Source organism: Schistocerca gregaria, chromosome 2 (genome assembly GCF_023897955.1).
Source record: "Schistocerca gregaria isolate iqSchGreg1 chromosome 2, iqSchGreg1.2, whole genome shotgun sequence".
NCBI lineage: Eukaryota > Metazoa > Arthropoda > Insecta > Orthoptera > Acrididae > Schistocerca > Schistocerca gregaria.
In genome coordinates, this window is record NC_064921.1 from 823,688,069 (window position 1) to 823,707,984 (window position 19,916).

Here is a 19,916-nt window from a genome sequence, read left to right on the forward strand (position 1 = left end):
CACGCGTACCATAGTGTATCAAGAAAATCTAGACATACCGCTTAAAAACAATTAGGTATTTTCCTAGAGTACTTACAAATTAATAAAGTAAAATCATGCACACTCCAAGTGACTGGAATAGAAATACTGTCCAACAGGGGACGACGACGACAGTGCTATTTTCTCGGTAGCGACCTGTGGCATGCGAGTATAGTTTGAATCGGTGCTAGTGGCACTAATACCTAGAACAGTGGCTACTGCTGTGGCTGAAATCCACAGAGAAAACAAGGAAACAAATAATGACTTCAGCCGTTTCCAGTCATCGTCTCTATGTGATAACTATATAGCTAATAACAGTGGATGCCCAACAGCAAACTAAATTCGAGCATCTTTCGATAACACAAGCATTAATGTCTCCATTTTCTTTTAATGTCCTCAGTTGGACTAACTGATATTTAAGTACGAGGGTAAGTATTATCCGCAATTTAGTTATATATTTCTTCATTTCGGTAGTACTGTCGTTTTACGTTGATGACGCATGCTTTGTTTATTTGTTGTATCTTTGCAATTTGTAAGCTGCTGGGTTAAAAAAGTTTAGTTATCGCTGCCGTTCTGTTAATCATGGCTGCTCCGCTGTCTTTTTTATGGTCGGTAGGCGTATCAGGAGCCGAAATTCATCGAAGATTTTCGTTGCAGTACGGGAACAGTGTTTTGCCACAATGGAACGTCTACGAATGGATTGAAAAATTGCAAAATGTTGACAAGTGTTACGCACAATGGAGTCGGGCGACCTTTTACCACCACAAATGAAGAAACTATTGAGCGTTCATGTGAAATGATCCTCTTACAAGGACGATTAACTATTGACCAAGTGGCACATCGTCTGCAAATTAGTCACGCTTCTGCCTACGGAATCATCCACCAGACTTACACACACTGGATCGCTATGAAACGATGGGGACAACTACTTAGACACGATCATTACTGGTGACGAAACATTGACCCATCATTACGAGCCGGACAGTAAACGGCAGAGTATGGAATGGAAGCATCCAAATTCGACGTGCAAGAAAAAGTTTAAGATCCGACTAACCGTCCGCAGGAAAATTGATGCTTGCGGTTTCTTGGGACGCACAAATTTTAGTACTGGAACATTATAGGAAGAGGGGCACAAAAATAAACGGTGTACTTCACAGTGAGATGCTAAAGCCTGCAATTCGAAACAAACGCAGAGGATTGCTGTCAAAAGGTGTGTTGGTGCACGACAAATCCCGTCCGCATACTGCTGCCCACACTGCTGAAACGCTCCAGAAACTCGTATTGGAAGTACTGGATCATCCTCCATATAGTCCCGATGTTGCCCCCTTCTATCACTTGTTTGGTCTACTAGAACAGGCAATAAGTGGCAGCTGATTTCCTCGGACGAAGTAGTGAAAGAAGCGTGCATTTCTTGCTCGCAATTCAACCGAGAACCTTTTATGAGGTCATCAGGAATTCTGTACAACGATGGACCATGTGCGTTGAAACGCAAGGAGACTACGTCAAAAAATGTTTTTGTCAGTTTCTTATTTGATTACAATAAAATCTTTTAACTACTTTGGATAATAATTGACTTACCCTCGTATTTCGTGCAAGTAGGATATTTCGGAGAAAGTCTTCCAATAAGACGACCTTCGGGACACGAAATTTCAAAGTAAAGGTGAATGAGAGAAATCTGTAGAAAACTATGGTTCTGTATACGAAACATGTCTGAGCACAGCAAACTAATCAGACTGAAATACCTCACTAAAATGAATGTACGTCAGTATTGAAGTTATTAGCTTCGTTCAGTTCTTCGCAATAAATGTTTAACTACAGAGCCCATATTTCACAACCGATGGTTTGTGTAAAAAACATTCCTAGACAAAATGTGAAAGTTTACAAGTTGCCTCTCTAACAGAAAGAATGTTGCGTGCATGAAGCAAGAACTGCTTTGCGTTTAGTTGATAATTGACAGAATTACAGTTTCACATCAATAAAACACTTCAGCAACATTATAATGTATTCAATATGTTGAGCAAATCATCTTAATCTTAGGCATCGCTCTGTACCCAACACACAATTTTCAGACCACTTGGAATGAGGTGGTCAGCTACGGAATCCTGCAGATGATATTCAAGCTATATCGAAACAGAAGTCTGCGCGCTTCCTTCCTGCGTAATATTAAGACCTTTAAAAATCCATCTTTTGCTCTCTTGGCAACTGCAGGGAACAGTTGTACTGGGTACCAGGAATATAGTTTGGAAACATTTGACTTCATTATAACTTCTTGTTTAATGCGATGTCTTACAAATACCGTGTTGAAGTGAGTGAGCCACTGTAGTATAGTAATGAGATTAAAATCTGCATTTGTGTTAAACTATAATTATCATGAACTACCCCTGTCACGCCTTGTTGATGCACCCGTGTGTGTGTGTGTGTGTGTGTGTGTGTGTGTGTGTGTGTGTATCTCTACCATTCCCTATATTATACCTGTTAAGGGACTCGCTTTTTGGAGCGCTCGTGAAGTTCCATATTTTCTTCGGCCTTCTGTGAAAAACAGCTCTTTGAACTAATGTCTTCTGCATCCCTCACACAGAATTAACAATTAAGAGTACGTTTTACTTACTTTCGAGTCTAATTAGCAGACATTTAACTCTGAGGCGAACTACACGAAAAAATAATTTTAAAATTTTTCACCGAAGTATCTTTACCAAAGTAAGTAACGAAGAAGAAATTGCCAAAAGGTAACACCCAATTTTTTTTAGGTGGTGGTTTCCTAGACATAATCCCACATCAATGAACTCATGCCTGAAAGGAACTAGTCCTAAATTTCAAGCACAAATCGGCCTAAAATTTAATAAATATCAAAACTACATACTGCCCCAGTGATTTCGAAATCGCTTATAACAGCAGAAGTACAAACCCAAATTATCGTTACAATAACACTGCGTATACTCAGTTTCACTGTCAATGATCTGGGCAAAGTGGGCACTATAAAAAAAAACATGTGAGAATCTCTTACAATCGCGTAACACTATGTCCGCGCCAATTGTTCCTCTAGTGACTGCAACAATGCGGCACGTTCGTAGAGGTACCTCAGTTTGCTATTAGATGTCTGTTTTGCAAGAACATCGGTGGTTTCATGCTAAAGGCACTAATGAAACTAGAAGAATAAAATAGCGCTTTCAGGCTGATACCACTACTGTGGCTCATCTTAATTCATTTCGTATCTTTTCTCAATCACAACACTATGGCGACAAGATTTTCACGAACTCTGCCCGCACTGGCTTAGGTTTTATGTCGTAACGGCATACGTTAAGAATTAACAGTACAAGTAGCGGAAGCAGAAAATTCCTACCGTGAACGTAAGAGAATTGCGTTGCATTACACGACACACAGTCCACCGCACTGTCGTGGAACATCTACTCTGCCCCTATCGCTAGAGGAGTTGCGTTATATACAGCTCCTAGCCGAACTTCCCTCCACTTCTGGAGTACTGCGCGAAAGCGACAAACCTGGGGATTCACTCAGACTGTCTGGGCCACCTATCTGCTGGGCCCCCACTTACGGAGCACCACGGCAGAGGCCAACCAGGTGCTCGTGAAGTCAGAACACTGGAGCGCCCCGGTCCAGTTAAATATGAGAGTGGGGACTTCCCTGTTCCGTGACGGGGGTAGAGGGGAGAGGTTACTGCAACAAGAAGGGGGAATCCCCACGATCTATAGGCAGCGCCCACTCCTACACCGTATTCCTGACTATCACAATGCTTTATCGTTTCTCACATCGGGAGAACGCATCAGGGTAATAAATAAAGTAATGACTTTTTGAAATATCTCCTAAGCCTGCTGAATCGTTCTCCGTAATAGGCAATCCTTTCGCCACGCTTTTGAGGAAAACTTCAGCTTCTTCCCACAGCTGCAAGTTTGTTTTTAGCGACAGTGAGTCAGAGTTCAAAGAGTGTCGCCAATTCTCCGAAACGTGACTTGGGAACATATTTTAAGCACTATAGCAACAGTGAAGCATTTAAGCTTAGTCGCAGCGATAAGCAGACAGTAACAGTCCATAGTGAAACTCTGAACTAGGAAGTGCCTAAGAACTTAATTAGGACAAAGTAAAGCTGTAATTAACACTAAGGTATGTTTAAACAGGACACTGATTTACTACACCGTTCTACTGGAGATGGTATGCCGTTGCCTTCCTCCGACCTCCGAATGGAATTACCACCTAGTTTTTATAGGGGAGGGAGGGGTCTAAAGTTTAACGTAGATTTTGTACCATGATACAGACACGGCATTTTTCACACCAATGACGTAAGACATACGAAAATCCTGACCAATAATTGCACCCAAAACCTTTGGAGCCATATTATCTCCGAATTCACCACACTTTACGAACTTTATCTCGAAATACTTATTTCACTGTTGTATTAAAATTTTTATAAATAACGACACACTTGTCGGAAACGAAGTTTTGATAGTGCTTTCCACCCGTTTGCTTTGGCAAGAGTCTACACAGAGTTCGTTTTTAGCAGCTCTATGCTTGGGTGGACTGATGACCTCAGATGTTAAATCCCCCATACTGCTTTGAGCCGTTTCTATGTTTTTGTCTTCTTTCGACCGCATTTGTGATTTTTCCTTTTGTGCTTTGTCTTAGTAATTATGCTGTAATAAGATACCAAATTCTATTATGAATCTTGCGAACTTTTCGTTGAAAGTTTTGTGTTTCCATATTTGTTGTGTTCTGTAGTAATGAAGTACCACTAATGCTCCGGACTCATCACATTTCTCCTCGTTATCACGCAATGTTTGTAGCTCGCCGGTAAATATCAGTATGAGTCCATATTATTGGATGTGTTGTCCGAAAGCAGCAAACCTTTGGTTACGGTGTGATGCGTTGTCTTCATTATAACAGCATGTTTTTCTGTTGTCGCCGCGGTCGGCGCTGCTCTCGCCACCTACCGACCTCGTCCGCGCAGTGGGGCCTGCTGTTTTTCTGAATGCAGATTTATGACTGGGTACTACACTGCTACAGTTTTATACTTGACATGGCCAAACTTTGGCATGCAATAGTTTAGCGTCAATAGCTTCTGAAGAATGCCAAATTATTTTGTCTGAAACCTGGTAAAGATTGGTTTCTATTTGCAACAGAGGCTGACGTGTTATATGTTTAATTTAGTAGAAATTTGTCGTTACAAAGAATTTCAGTATGGCTTGTGAAAAATTCTTCTGTAAAATATACTGATTATGCAAGGAAAATTGTGTCAAACACTTCCCTAATTATTGCACAACGCATTGTTGCCCTGAAGTTTTATGATTAACTTTTCCTCATTACTTTAGAAAGTATTATTTATGTATTTATCAGCACGAATTACTACTTTTCTATACAAGGCCAATATTGAAACAAAGCATTCTGAAGACACCAAGTTGTCACTCATCAATTGTTGTACGTTATCTACATACTAATAGCAGTAGAAGTGCGACTAAGAGTTAATTGAGTTTCAGTTGTAACGAGTAAATCAATACAATTTTCGTCTGCCTGTAACGGATCATTCTATTTCAAAACTAACCTGCAAGTATTGTTAATGGCTCCAGTAATTCCGAAAAAATCCCTGTCAAGCCAAGACACTTGCAGTGAAGAAACAAAGTATGAAGAAATCTTCTAATTCAAGGTAAGTAACCATCATTAAAGCAACATCGCCTCCTAATTTCAAAGATTAGCGGAGCTACTCATGTTTGTTAGAATAGGAGCGATAAAACAGCAAGGCTATCACGAATAGAAATGAAGACGAGTTCGGAGAAAATCTATCTTACATCATCTCCAGGTACTCGAGCTTTTAACATTAATTATTTTGCTGATATTTGTAAGAACATTTTTATATCGAACTGTAGTATCTGTCAAAATAGATATTTTGCTGTACAACCTTCCACTTTTTGTGCTGTCTGACCATATGTGTTACGTAAGCACACTTGAGGCCGACAACCGGTTATCCGCACACGTCAGACCACCGCCCGAGGCTTACCAATAGGTTTCACGCATAACCTGCTATTTCTTCCGCGACATCACGGCGCTATTTCATGCTAACACCTTTTCGTCTAACACGCACTTACTAATTCTCTTATTGAAATCGCTGAAAGTACGCTGTACTACTTGTCATGAGATTTAGTCCGTACTTTTACAGTCCAGATTTCAGCTCCGAACAAAGGTGCGCATTATCACCAAGCATCGTTGCTTACTTCAGAAGCTCCACAACGATTTCGAAAAAACGGCGTGTGGAGTCCCTTAAATATTTTGGCGTTTCTTGATTAAGCCAAATATGACCGGCCGAATTATTGTGCATTTTAGTAACATGCGGATGGAATTCCCTCCAGAACAATGGAGCTACTACTTTGTTAATGATTGATTTGTGTATCAGTTCTGAATAAAGCGCTATTAGGTCGTGTTCTGTAAGCAAAACAACCATCAAGGAGAGACAACGTTATCTGCTAGCAGCTGTCGACCTGCGTCAAATAACGACAGAGTTTCTGCAAAAATGAGTTTTCTATCACAAGTGAGGTTGAAGCTATTGAGCAGAGATATTTTCTACCTTTCCCTTTGCTTACGTCTTCTGGGAAGCTCATATTCCACGCTACCGCGGTAAGTGTCAATCGGGAGAGTTCTATCGTGACCTGTCTAGCTTCGAATACTAATTTGGAGCAGCAGACGGAACAGGTCTCAGCTTTTCTGTTACGCAATCTACCATGGAGGAAACAAGCAACTGGGGCTTAAAGTTAAACTCATGGCGTACGATGTGCGGTGCACTCACGAGCGAAGTCGTTTTTAGCCCACGGTACAGGACAGCCTTTCTACATCTACACCCATACTCCGCAAGCCACTTTACTGTGTGTGGCGCAGGGTTCCCTGAGTACCTCTATCGGTTCTCCCTTCTATTCCAGTCTCGTATTGTTCGTGGAAAGAAGGATTGTCGGTATGCTTCTGCGTGGGCTCTAATCTCTGATTTTATCCTCATGGTCTCTTCGCGAGATATACGTAGGAGGGAGCAATATACTGCTTGACTCTTCGGTGAAGGAATGTTCTCGAAACTTTAACAAAAGCCCGTACCGAGCTGCTGAGCGTCTCTCCTGCAGAGTCTTCCACTGGAGTTTATCATCTGCGTAACGCTTTCGCGATTACTAAATGATCCTGTATCGAAGCGCGCTGCGCTCCGTTGGATCTTTTCTATCTCTTCTGTCAACCCTATCTGGTACGGATCCCACACTGTTGAGCAGTATTCAAGCAGTGGGCGAACAAGCGTACTGTAACATTAAGTGCTCATGCTATACCAATCACGGAATGAGCTCAAGTTGCAGATAATACACCTTTCTGTAGTTTGCTTTGTTTCTACCACAGCGACCCGCGATGTCTCGACGACACACTTGTCACCAAAGAGATGGTTGACGTGTAAAACCACGGGCCAGTGATATTCTGTAAGACAATGAAGTCACCTCTGTATTAGCTTAAGACACTTAGGGATAACGTTGTGTAATCCCTATCAAGAATCCTTGATCCGATAATGAACGTACTAACCACTTACTACAGATGAACCTTTTTCTTTGGCAGACGATAATGTGGCAATGTCTAAACCAACTACCGTTCGCGAAGTTAGCGATTAAACAGAATTTGAAACTTTACATGAAAGGTAATCAGCCGACTTTGTCATATAATTTCTTCCACACCCAACAACCCAGCGTGCTCTTCAGAAACATCACAATACCTTACTTCAGACAATAGGACTGGCTACATAGAACGTGTAGTTTTTGCGCTGCGCTTTAAGCGAAATGTTGCTTGCTTCAGACTCACCGCTGAACAAAAGGCGCAGCTCCGTATATTAAAAATGCACATGCTACTCGGTAACGAACGTGTATTTTTAGTTTAGCACACACAAGAAATCACTACACAATGACAACGTTAAAGTACATCGGTACGTCATTCGGAGATACGTAAATAGGAACGGACATGTGAATGAATTTACCATCAGATTAACGCATCTAGAGGAAAATGCCAGTAGTGGGCAGCTACAAAGGGCTTAGAACTACTAAGGATGTTATCTAAACGTAACGGGCGCCTAAAAATAGATGAAAAATGTGAGCAGCATGTGGGTACTGTCAGCAATAAATGTTATTAACAAATGTCTGAGTTGAGTATTGAGTAAGAACAAAGTATTAATCAGAAAACCGCTGATATCATGAACTGTATGTGTCTCGCTGAAAGAGTGATCAGGTGTTCAGAGCATCAAATTTGGTGAGAACATCTTAATGTATCGATGAGCACTATTCGCTACGTTAACTCCAGCAGGATTGTAAGAATGGATATGCCAATGACGTCAAACCGTCGTGAGCGCTGAAGCAATCATCCCACAGACGCAGTAGGTTGATGATGCCCATTTGGTGAACAGCGTGTTCTACTGTGCGGAGTAGTCCGTAACTGCTCTCTGCACATCCTCGTCCAACAGCAATCTGATGCTTCAAGTCCGTTCTTACGGGACCAAAGGCGCGATGATCACATGGGGAGAGATCAGGACTGTAGGTCGAAGGCTCGAATGTCTCCCACTTGAGTTTGCGTTAAGGCGTTTGCGATGTGGGGACGGTATTTTGCAATATGCGGACGTGAATTGTCTTTAAGCAGCAGCCCCTGCAGTCGTTTGTGACAGAATGGTTCCCTATACTCATTCTTCATTCTGCGATCAACGTTTAAAGTGTTTGTCTTTCGGCATCTAGGGACAGAATACAGCACGATGATTCTGTTTGGATGGATTTGGTAATAACGTCGCAATAGTTCTAGTGTCCGCATTTACCACGCTCACACAGGGGAAAAAACCAAATGCCATACTAAATCCGTTGCCTGAATGTAGGTGTTTTTGTAACCGCGTCTGAGTTGCGCTACGGTGCGTTATACGCTGCAGCAACATCCTGAGACGTAAACCTTTTGATCGCCCCTTATGTTATGGAAACACTAGAGGCTAGAAGGTCCTTTCGAACAATTGCACAGCATTTTGAATGTGCACCACCATTACAGTCTAAGGGTGTGTCTACTAGTTCAGATGGTTTTGGTAGAAAGTAATACACCCTTTCAAACCGCCGCACCAGAGAGGGAACTATTCTTGGTCGTAGCAAGAGCTGTGAAACAAATTAGGCTCCATGTCAAAGGCCGATTAACAGGAACACCAGGAAAAGCTTTCTGGATGTCCGACTAGTATTTCATGAAATGCATAGCACGGAACAGTTCTCAGGTCTTATACTGTTATTAGCTTTCAAGGTTTGAAACAATCATCGTGGAAACTGCGAGCATAACACGTGAAACAGCCAGAAATGGATGAAGTGCAATCAGAGACAGTAATAACTAATGGTTTAAGATCCAATGTACTAACTGATCAAAAGGTCCAACCACCCCTTGTAACGTCGAATTGACCACTAGATACGACGAGACGTGAACCCGCAAGTATAAAAGCAGACGAGTATTCTGTGGTCAATAGAGACGCAGTATCAGCAGAATTGGTTGGTCAGAACAGCTCAATGGCTTGTAACATTGACTAGTCGTTGGATGCCACTTCATTAAGGAACTCATCAGGGACATTTCCACGCTTCTGAAGCAGCAGGACGAGGAGACTGCTGGTGAGGTGATTGTGTAGTGGTAAAGCGAAGGTACCAACGTAACTAAACCAGGACCAGGCAGGTCTCATGTACTGACTGGCAGGGGCCATCGAGCACTGTGGAGGACGGTTTGCAAAATATCAGCGGAAGGAATCAATCTGCTACTAACAGTCCAGCTAGGGACTACACGTTGGGAGTAAAAAAATAAAGGTGACAACAGCCCAGCAGCTCTTACGTCATACATTCCTTTATTTTTGTTTTTCGGTCTCTTTTTCACAGTTGTAGATAAAAGTTGCGTAGACTATGCTTCCTTTTTCAACAGTAAAGGAAGTCTTATGAAGACCAAACGTGTTCTGCTTTACAATAAAGCATCCGTAACGATACGGATTTTCTCTTGCAATTTTGTTTGCTAGGATTGTGAACAGTTCGCGTGCTTTAACTTACCATTATAAACAGTATTGATTCTTATCGTTACTTACAGTTTCTTGTCTAAGTCATTATTCCTTTTCTTCCACTATACAATGTGCAACAATAAAGTAATTAGACATTTTCTTTACAAGATGTGGCAACCCTGCAGGCTTGTGTAGGCATAATATCTTTGACCTTGGTCTATAAGCTGCTTCTAGTTTAAGCGGCACATCGATGCAACTGGTCAGTCGTGATTTGTGCTGTAATAAGTAACACGTGTGTCTACTCACGAAAATGGAACCATGTAATATTGCACAGCAGTATGAGATTTCTTTTTGTGTTAAAATGGGTGAAAACGCGACAACTTGCGGTAAGCTTCAGAAGGCTTTTGGAGATGAGATTATGTTACGGGCTCAAGTTTTTCGTTGTCATAAAATGTTTAGTGAAGGTAGAACGAATGTGTAAGATGAAGACTGCAGTGGACGACCATCAACCTCACGGACGGATGTCAACTTTGCCAGGGTGCGTGAACTCATATGATCTGATCGAAGATCATGCGTGAAAATGATAGCAGAAGAACTGAACATCAATCGAGAAATGGTTCGTCTAATAGTAACTGAAGATTATGTTATTAGAGACATCTGTGCAAAAACGGCGATGCCATACTGCTCCGGCAGCACAGCTATTTTTAATCTGAAAACAAATTTCAGTACTACCAAAGCCACCTTATTCACCAGATATCGCTCCATGTGACTTTTTCTACACTCCTGGAAATTGAAATAAGAACACCGTGAATTCATTGTCCCAGGAAGGGGAAACTTTATTGACACATTCCTGGGGTCAGATACATCACATGATCACACTGACGGAACTACAGGCACATAGACACAGGCAACAGAGTATGCACAATGTCGGCACTAGTACAGTGTATGTCCACCTTTCGCAGCAATGCTGGCTGCTATTCTCCCATGGAGACGATCGTAGAGATGCTGGATGTAGTCCTATGGAACGGCTTGCCGTGCCATTTCCACCTGGCGCCTCAGTTGGACCAGCGTTCGTGCTGGACGTGCAGACCTCGTGAGACGACGCTTCATCCAGTCCCAAACATGCTCAATGGGGGACAGATCCGGAGATCTTGCTGGCCAGGGTAGTTGACTTACACCTTCTAGAGCACGTTGGGTGGCACAGGATACATGCGGACGTGCATTGTCCTGTTGGAACAGCAAGTTCCCTTGCCGGTCTAGGAATGGTAGAACGATGGGTTCGATGACGGTTTGGATGTACCGTCCACTATTCAGTGTCCCCTCGACGATCACCAGAGGTGTACGGCCAGTGTAGGAGATCGCTCCCCACACCATGATACCGGGTGTTGGACCAGTGTGCCTCGGTCGTATGCAGTCCTGATTGTGGCGCTCACCTGCACGGCGCCAAACACGCATACGACCATCATTGGCACCAAGGCAGAAGCGACTCTCATCGCTGAAGACGACACGTCTCCATTCGTCCCTCCATTCACGCCTGTCGCGACACCACTGGAGGCGGGCTGCACGATGTTGGGGCGTGAGCGGAAGACGGCCTAACGGTGTGCGGGACCGTAGCCCAGCTTCATGGAGACGGTTGCGAATGGTTCTCGCCGATACCCCAGGAGCAACAGTGTCCCTAATTTGCTGGGAAGTGGCGGTGCGGTCCCCTACGGCACTGCGTAGGATCATATGGTCTTGGCGTGCATCCGTGCGTCGCTGCGGCCCGGTCCCAGGTCGACGGGCACGTACACCTTCCGCCGACCACTGGCGACAACATCGATGTACTGTGGAGACCTCACGCCCCACGTGTTGAGCAATTCGGCGGTACGTCCACCCAGCCTCCCGCATGCCCACTATACGCCCTCGCTCAAAGTCCGTCAACTGCACATACGGTTCACGTCCACGCTGTCGCGGCATGCTACCAGTGTTAAAGACTGCGATGGAGCTCCGTATGCCACGGCAAACTGGCTGAGACTGACGGCGGCGGTGCACAAATGCTGCGCAGGTCTGACACACCGGTGTCAATGTGTTCTTTTTCCATTTCCAGGAGTGTATTTCCAAGAGTCAAAACGGCGGTCAAGGGACACCATTTTCAAACAACATAAGATGTCCAAAAAGTTGTGACGGATGTCTTTAAGGATATTACAGAAGGTGAATTCCAGAAATTTTACCATCACTGACAAGCGCTGGAAAGAGTGTGCAATCAGAAGGTAAGTACTTTGAAGGGGACAACACTAAACTGACTAAAATGGTAAGCAACATTTTTTCCCCACATCAGTCTCATTTTATTGTCACACCTCGTATGTGTTAGTGACCACTGATGACGCTTTAAAGTGAAGTGGAACGCTTTTGGTCTTCGTAAGACCTATACAACTTCGCACATTCCTCTTGGTCAGTGTTAAGAGGGAAGGAATCTGGCGTAACTTTGACAACGTTACCTGCCACCAAGTGTAATATCAACACTTACGTGTTAAAAATGTAGTGGTGTTACTGTATTTGGGGAGGGGGGGGATCTTTAGTGATTATGGTGTACTACAGGTATATTGCGCTTAAGGAAATGCTAAATGCGGAAGGATATGAACTGATTACGTATCACACAGCACTGTATACTGTGTACAATTAGCAACAAGTGTGGACAAGACCCCGCGCCCCGACATGCACGCCATGTTGACGTCTGGCGCCGTGGCTGTCGGTAACGCCCGTGCTCCCGCATTAGGGCTGCCAAGGGGAGAGGAGCGGTGATGGGGAGGCAGCGTCGGCCGCTTGTAGCAGGGCTGGCACCGCTACCTGCGTTTTGTCTTCAACACGAAATCGGAGGTGCCACTCTGGGAAATATTGCTAACTTAAGGAACACTTCAGTTTGAATCGGGCGTCACCTACTTTGTTGACATTTTAATGATATAATTTTATCTGCAACTTTTTTATTACTACTTACGGAAAATAATGAAAAATTGAAATAGATCGATGTACAACTTTAGACGCTATGAATGGAGTTCGTGTTTCATTAAATATCGCCATCACCGCTTGAGGAAGGTGGTGGTGATAGCTTTATCAATGACCGTTTTCATTATTCCATCTCGTGCCCATTACTATCGATCCAGCTGTTACACTTTCCTGTAGTAACCTTGCCACTCCAGTGCAGTACAGTAACTGAAAAACCAGCAGTAAGAAGATTCTTCAACCTTTCCTTATACATGTCACTAGTGACATATCTGATTTTATTTTGGCCCATGCCGCCTCTGATTTATATCACAATTGTAGGGCGGTAAACTGACTACTTTGTGGGCTATGCTCTCACCGATTTTATCCACGACGTACACTTTCACGGCTGGTTTGTTTTCCTTTATTTCAAGTATAAGTTCAGTCCCTCTCATTGAGTCGTCTGCTCGCGATCACTGTAACATCGTAATCCTGATGTCATATTTATTAAGCATTCTGTTGTACTTCCTGCTTTGGTATGGCGCATTACGCATACACAATCACAGAACTGGGTGGAATATTAGATCTGCATTCCCCGCCCCCTTCCGTCGAAGTCCGCTAGTTTCGTACTCTTCAAGAAGTTTCTTGGATGAAACTGTCAGATTATAACAATGTGCCAGGCTGGATACCCGCGTCAGAGTCCAGGTCCACCACACAGTTTTGTCACGAAGTTTCAAATCGGCGCACACTCCGCGCTATACGTTAAAAATTCGTGTTAGTTCTTGCTGCAAGTACTTCCCGAAATTGTCATTTCGAGGAAGTTTTTATCAAAATTACAGACATTTGTTTTCAGTATCGGTCCGAAAATATCAGAGTCGAGAAGGAGAATGGCACAAAGACAGAAGGGCCGAAAGAAAGATACCATTGGAACCTCTGAATGTAACTGGCAGCTCCAGTAAAGGTAGTGCGAAATTTACCTATGAATTTGTTTCTTCAGAAGGGAAAGTTGCATGGCAGTACAGGGGTCTTCAAATTTTAGATGTTTTTTAATGTTGGCGAAAAAATAAACGCATTACGTTTGCGATAGAAAGCACTAAATACTGCATGCAAAAATCTAAAAGAAACAAAGTCAGCCTCTTGGTGAGATACCGCGCAGCATTGTTTTTTCCTGTTAGGAAATACCCATACAATAGACAATGGTGTTCGAAACTTTGAAACGTCCCCTCAAAAAAATTAATGAATTACTGTGCTGATTTTCAAACAGCTGAGCAGAACTTAACATACTCAGACAATTCGCTCTTTACCTATTCTGATCAACGCTAAACTGGCACACAATGTTCTTAGCGCAACGCAATCTGACTTTCAATAATCCCTACAAAAGAATGGCCCTGACTAACATTAATCAATACCTTTCACAAATCACTTACCTCACAAAAATCTTCGTTACTCTAACTACTGCAATATAGTGAGCGCCACTACTGCCAGCTAAATATAAGATTCAAACTACTGAAGGCACTAACTACTGATAGGCACAGTTAGCAAATAGCTTTTGATGGAGAACAAACAATGTATTTACCTTAATTGTGTTCAAAAGTTCTACCAGTTCATGATATCCAGTATTACAAATTTACTCTTTCTGGCGCACACACGTCCAGATCGTCCGCTTTTAAGACTGCCATCTCTCTCCCCATATCTGCCACTGCTGGCGGCTCACCTCCAACTGCACAAAGCTACGCGATGTTCACATCCAGCTGCCCAACACTACAATGGCGAATATTACAACAATGCCAACCAGCCACAGACTGCCCACAGCACAATCAGTGATTTTCATACAGACCGCTATGTGGCGTTACCAGTATAAAAACCTGAACAGCCTACTTGCAACTTGTATGCAACATCTTCGAGGTTTTTAATGAGAGTGAAGTCTTCTGATTTTAGTTGATTGAATACTGTTTATTGGTAACGTCAAAATGACTAGCGCTTTTTGTTATTTTGAGTGTTTCATTACGATATTTGTTCATTAATAATGATGTATCAACAGTGGCGACTGCTCTGGTTTTTAAGAATAGCTGCACTTCTGCAACGAGTACTTGCACCAAGTTCCTGAAAAAGAAAAAACTTGCCCCAGTTTCTTCATGAAGTGAACTTAAGTTTTTGTCCTGATGTAAACGCTTCAGCAAGTGCTCACAAAAGTTACTTGCTAGTGGAAACAGGCCTTTCGTTAACACTTCACGTCTTGCGGCACCTTTACGTTCGCAGCGTTCTGAGACAAATGGATCTCCCTAGTAGTGCCGTTTTTATCCGCTTTTGGCAGCACTAGCGAAATAGTTAAGTTACCGTGGCCAAACAGTACCTTTTTAATGTATTAATAGATAAAATGTTTTTGATATTCGAATGTGTGTATAATGACGTGGTAAAATCCTATTTTAATAAAAATCAGTCTGTATGAAAACTCTGAACTTCGTCCATTTTTCGTGTCTCTGGACCACAAGGGGTTAAAGCGAACTGACAAGGTTCTGGTCACAAAACGCTTAAAGCATTGCCAGTTCTCGCGTTACGCTAGTCAAGCCCATAGGTGTTGGCAGGAATGTTATGTTACTGAGCAAACAAGACTGTTTCCAGACGTTTTCTGAGCAATGACTTTTGCTTTAGTGGTAAGTTATTAATACTTGAACGAACAATGCCAGCTAAAATACAGAAAACCTACATTACGACCGCTGTAGTTCTTGAATTTGTTGAGTTATTCTTACAGCTTAGCAGACCAATTCTTAATATGTTACGCGATTCGTCGAACTGTGGTCTTATAAACCACAGAAAAACTTGACATGTTGAACAATGGAGTCTTCTGCCGGCTGTTCGCGTCGTTCTCGCGCGATATTTCAACGACGTGACTTCTTTAGCTGTTTCCCCTGATATATGGTTAATTTCGACTGGTATTACAGATTTTATTGATGACTGTGCAGTTTCTACTTTTTGAAGACAAATTCTGATTCACGCTCTGCGTTGGTACCCGTTTGGAACATTTAGATCCACATTGCGAGAGGTAGATAATTGCAACAGCCTCTTGAAACCTCGAAATTCAAGAGACAGCAGCACGGTATTCGCACAATTGCCTCTAGGAACAAGCCTCTGCGTACGTAGCTCTGTTTGGTCCAACGTGACATTTGTGTGCACATCACGTTAACGAAGTAACCGCTAATCGCCTTTGCTACCCGTGACTAAGCTAACTATGCCGTTAGTTACGTCCAAGTCAGGTGGGAGAGTCATCTTGACGATAACACGCTTCGCTAACTACACCCACGTTTTCGCTGTGCTTCCGTAGTAGATCGCCATTTGAAGTCACTAAATCAAAGTTTCCCAGGAAAATTGGCCAGTTTTCCGAGTATGACAGGAACGATCATTCGAAGCAAAAAAAGTAGAGTAAACTTGGGTCATAAGAATAAATTACTAGACAGGACCACTTTATAGTAGGAGGGATTCGTTTTCACATTGGCGAAGACAAACAAGTGCTCATCGCTCTTAAGGTATGCATTTTAGTGTCCACATTTAATACACTGTCTTCCTTCGAATGAGAGTTACTACCATTTTACTAAATATTGACCACTCTTCCTGAGACACCTTGCATACTGATACCATTTGAAATTATCCTCCTTATAGAAGTATCATATATCGCTTTAAGAGGTATAAATATTGTGCAGCTCGTGATGTAGTACCAGCCAAATGTCATTACTAATAAAAAGAAAGTTATCACATATAGCAATGTTCAGACAACTTGCATCAGGTTTCCACTAGAGTTACCTCACGTTCCCGACGAATGTAAGTTCTCTCTCGTGTATCAAGGTTAACAAAGAAGCGATAATAGTATGTTTTAAATAATTTAACACTTACTGTCATTTTACTGTACATTTTCGGTATCTTTCCTTTTGGAAGACATACGATTACAGTCTTTCACTGCCCATACAAGCACATAAACAGGAAGTAAATTTTTGGACAGATTTATTATCAGTCTGGTTTATAGCATCAATACTTTACCACCAGATGCTGCTACGCACACCTCTCCTGATTTTTTTAATTAGAATTTATTTTATCGTATCTACTCACAAACATGAATGTCTTCCAGTTAGGAGGCCTACATTGCAGAACTTTCTTCTGGTAATTCCTTTGTATTTCTTGGCACTGAAAGCTGCAGCAGCGTGAACTCAAGGCGTACTTTCAGTTCCCGTAGTGAGTAAGCCCGACTTCCGACAAGCAGTCATGAACTGGAAACTGTGGCACAAACAGTTGTAAAGATCATGGACACACAATAGTCGGCTTTTTATTTCACGTGACATCACACTAATGTAACACCGAAGAATGGGTGATGAAGTATTACTACTTGAGTATGAAGCCGTATGTAACTCGCATGTAGTTTACTGTCTCCTCCCTCTGAACACTATGAACGAAACTTCCATATTCACACTTCTTGCATGCCATTTCCAGTTTTTAAGGTATTCGTTGTTTCCATAGTTTCACAAATATATTCTATTTTAGCGTTGCGGCAGTCACCTATAACCTATATGAGGGAAGTCTCTCCATGTTTGAAGCGCGTGAATTCCGTCCTGTCGACGCGATTTGGCTATCAACATACAGTGCCTGATGAAGTGAAGCTTGCCCAAGGTTAGAAGGACACCGAATGGAACTTTCTGTTCTGTAATCGCTGAAATGTCACGTACCACCTCAAACATAGTCAGATATACAGAAACCTTTTAAGTATGAGCCCATTTACGACCTTGCTGTTGAAGCCCCCCCCCCCCCTCCCTCGCCCTGGACGCATCCACTAATCCAGTCGGGAAGAGCGTCACAGCCGGTTTATCGTTTGCTGAGGCAGGCCGCCCCATAACTGTTTTAACTTGACTTTGGTATGCAGCATTGTTTTATTTTAGGGCGCAAAAGCAACTAGGGTCATACGCTCCCGTATCAGAACCTTAGATCAGAGGGGGGGGGGGGGGGGGGGGGAAGAGTTAAATGAGACTACACGATAAGCCCAATTGACAAAAGGAAAGACAGCTACAAACAAGGAATTCCTCAAAGGTCCCCAAAATACGCCGTACATCAACATCGATACTCCGCAAATCACATTTAAGTGCCTGGCAGAGGGTTCATCGAACCACCTTCAAAATTCTCTATTGTTCGAATTTCGTATAGCGAGCGAAAAGAATGAAAACCTATATCTTTCCGTGCGAGTTCTGATTTCCCTATTTTATCGTGGTGATCGTTACGCCCTATGTAGATCGGTGTCAACAAAATATTTTCGGATTCGGAGGAGAAAGTTAGTGATTGGAATTTCGTGAGAAGATTCCGTTGCAACGAAAAACGCCTTTTAATGATTTGCAGCCCTAATGCTGTATCGTTTCTGTGACACACACACTCCCACATTTTGCGATAATACAAAAACGTGCTGCCTTTCTTTGAACTTTTTCGATGTACTCCGTCAGTCCAAACCTGTTAAGGATCCCACACCGCGCAGCTGTATTCTAAAAGAGGACGGACAAGCTTAGTAGGTCTGTTACATTTCTAAGTGTCTTGCCAATAAAACGCAGCCTTTGGTTAGCCTTCCCCACAACATTTTGTGTTGTTCATAATTGCAATACCTAGGTATTTAGTTGAATTTACGGCTTTTAGATTAGACATATATCGTGTAACCGAAGTTTAACGAGTTGTTTTTAGTACTCATGTGGGTGGCCTCACTTTTCGTTATTTAGGGTCAAGTACTACTCTTCGCACCATTAAGATATTTTTTAAAAAATCGTTTTGCAGTTTGATCTTCTGATGACTTTATTAGTCGATAAACGACAGCATCTGCAAACAACCGAAGACGGCTGCTCAGATTGTCTCCTAAATCGTTTATATAGATAAGGAACAGTAAAAGGCCTATAACACTACCTTGGAGAACGCCAGAAATCACTTCTGTTTTACTCAATTACTTTCCGTCAATTACTACGAACTGTGACCTCTGACAGTAAATCGCAAATCCAGTCACATAACAGACGATATTCCATAAGCACGCAATTTTACTACAAGCCGCTTGTGTGGTACAGTGTCAAAAGCCTTCCGGAAATCCAGGAATACGGAATCGATCTGAAACCTTTTGTCAATAGCACTCAGCACTTCTTGTGAATAAATAGCTAGTTGTGTTTCTCAGGAACGATGTTTTCTAAACTCATGTTGACTGCGTGTCAATAGACCGTTTCCTTCGAGGTAATCAATGTTCGAACACAATATATGGTCTGAAATCCTGCTCCATATCGACGTTAACGATATGGGCCTGTAATTTAGTTAATTACTCTTACAGCCTTTCTTGAATATTGGTGTGACTGCAAATTTCCAGTCTTTGGGTACGGATCTTGCGTCGAGCGAGCGGTTGTGTATGATTGTTAGGTATGGAGCTAATGCATTAGCATACTCCAAAAGGAACGTAATTGGTATACAGTCTGGACCAGAAGACTGTTTTATTAAGTGATTTGAGTAGCTTCACTACTCCGAGGATATTTACTTCTACGTTACTCATGTTTGCAGCTGTTCTCGATTCGAATTCTGGACTATTTACTTCGTCGTCTTTTGTGAAGGTATTTCGGAAGGCTGTATTTAGTAAGCTAATGTGGACAGCGGAGGTCCTGAAGTTAAGATTAAACGTCCTTCACCATATTGCAACGACGGATAAGTAAAACGCGGTCAACAACCGTGCTTCGTTCGCTAAAACGGCCGGTAACTCAGACGGCGAACATACATTAGGACGTGAGTAGTTAAAGAAGCGCATTTGGTCAGGAAATAATGAACCGTCAACATTTGAAGACAATGTGCATAAAGTCGTGTGGGATCACCACAACACAACCTAGCTAAAATACACAATCTAGCTAAAAATAATGATCTCGCGGCGGAAGGGCCGAGGCCGATGATTGTT

General features: G+C 42.6%; 1 protein-coding gene across 3 annotated transcripts in view; it reads right to left on the bottom strand.

Annotated features, from left to right (window-relative positions):
* LOC126335166 (probable multidrug resistance-associated protein lethal(2)03659) overlaps positions 1 to 19,916 on the bottom strand; it is a 262,493-nt gene that overhangs the window by 138,894 nt on the left and 103,683 nt on the right. Inside the window, exon 1 of one of the 3 annotated variants that reach the window (XM_049998143.1) lies at positions 3,359 to 3,421. The exons of the other annotated variants lie outside the window; for them this stretch is intronic. Coding sequence (XP_049854100.1) covers positions 3,359 to 3,385 — 27 coding nt within the window. The 5' untranslated portion in view covers positions 3,386 to 3,421. Of the gene's footprint in view, positions 1 to 3,358; positions 3,422 to 19,916 lie in introns of those variants that run through there. 3 annotated transcript variants of the gene reach the window in all.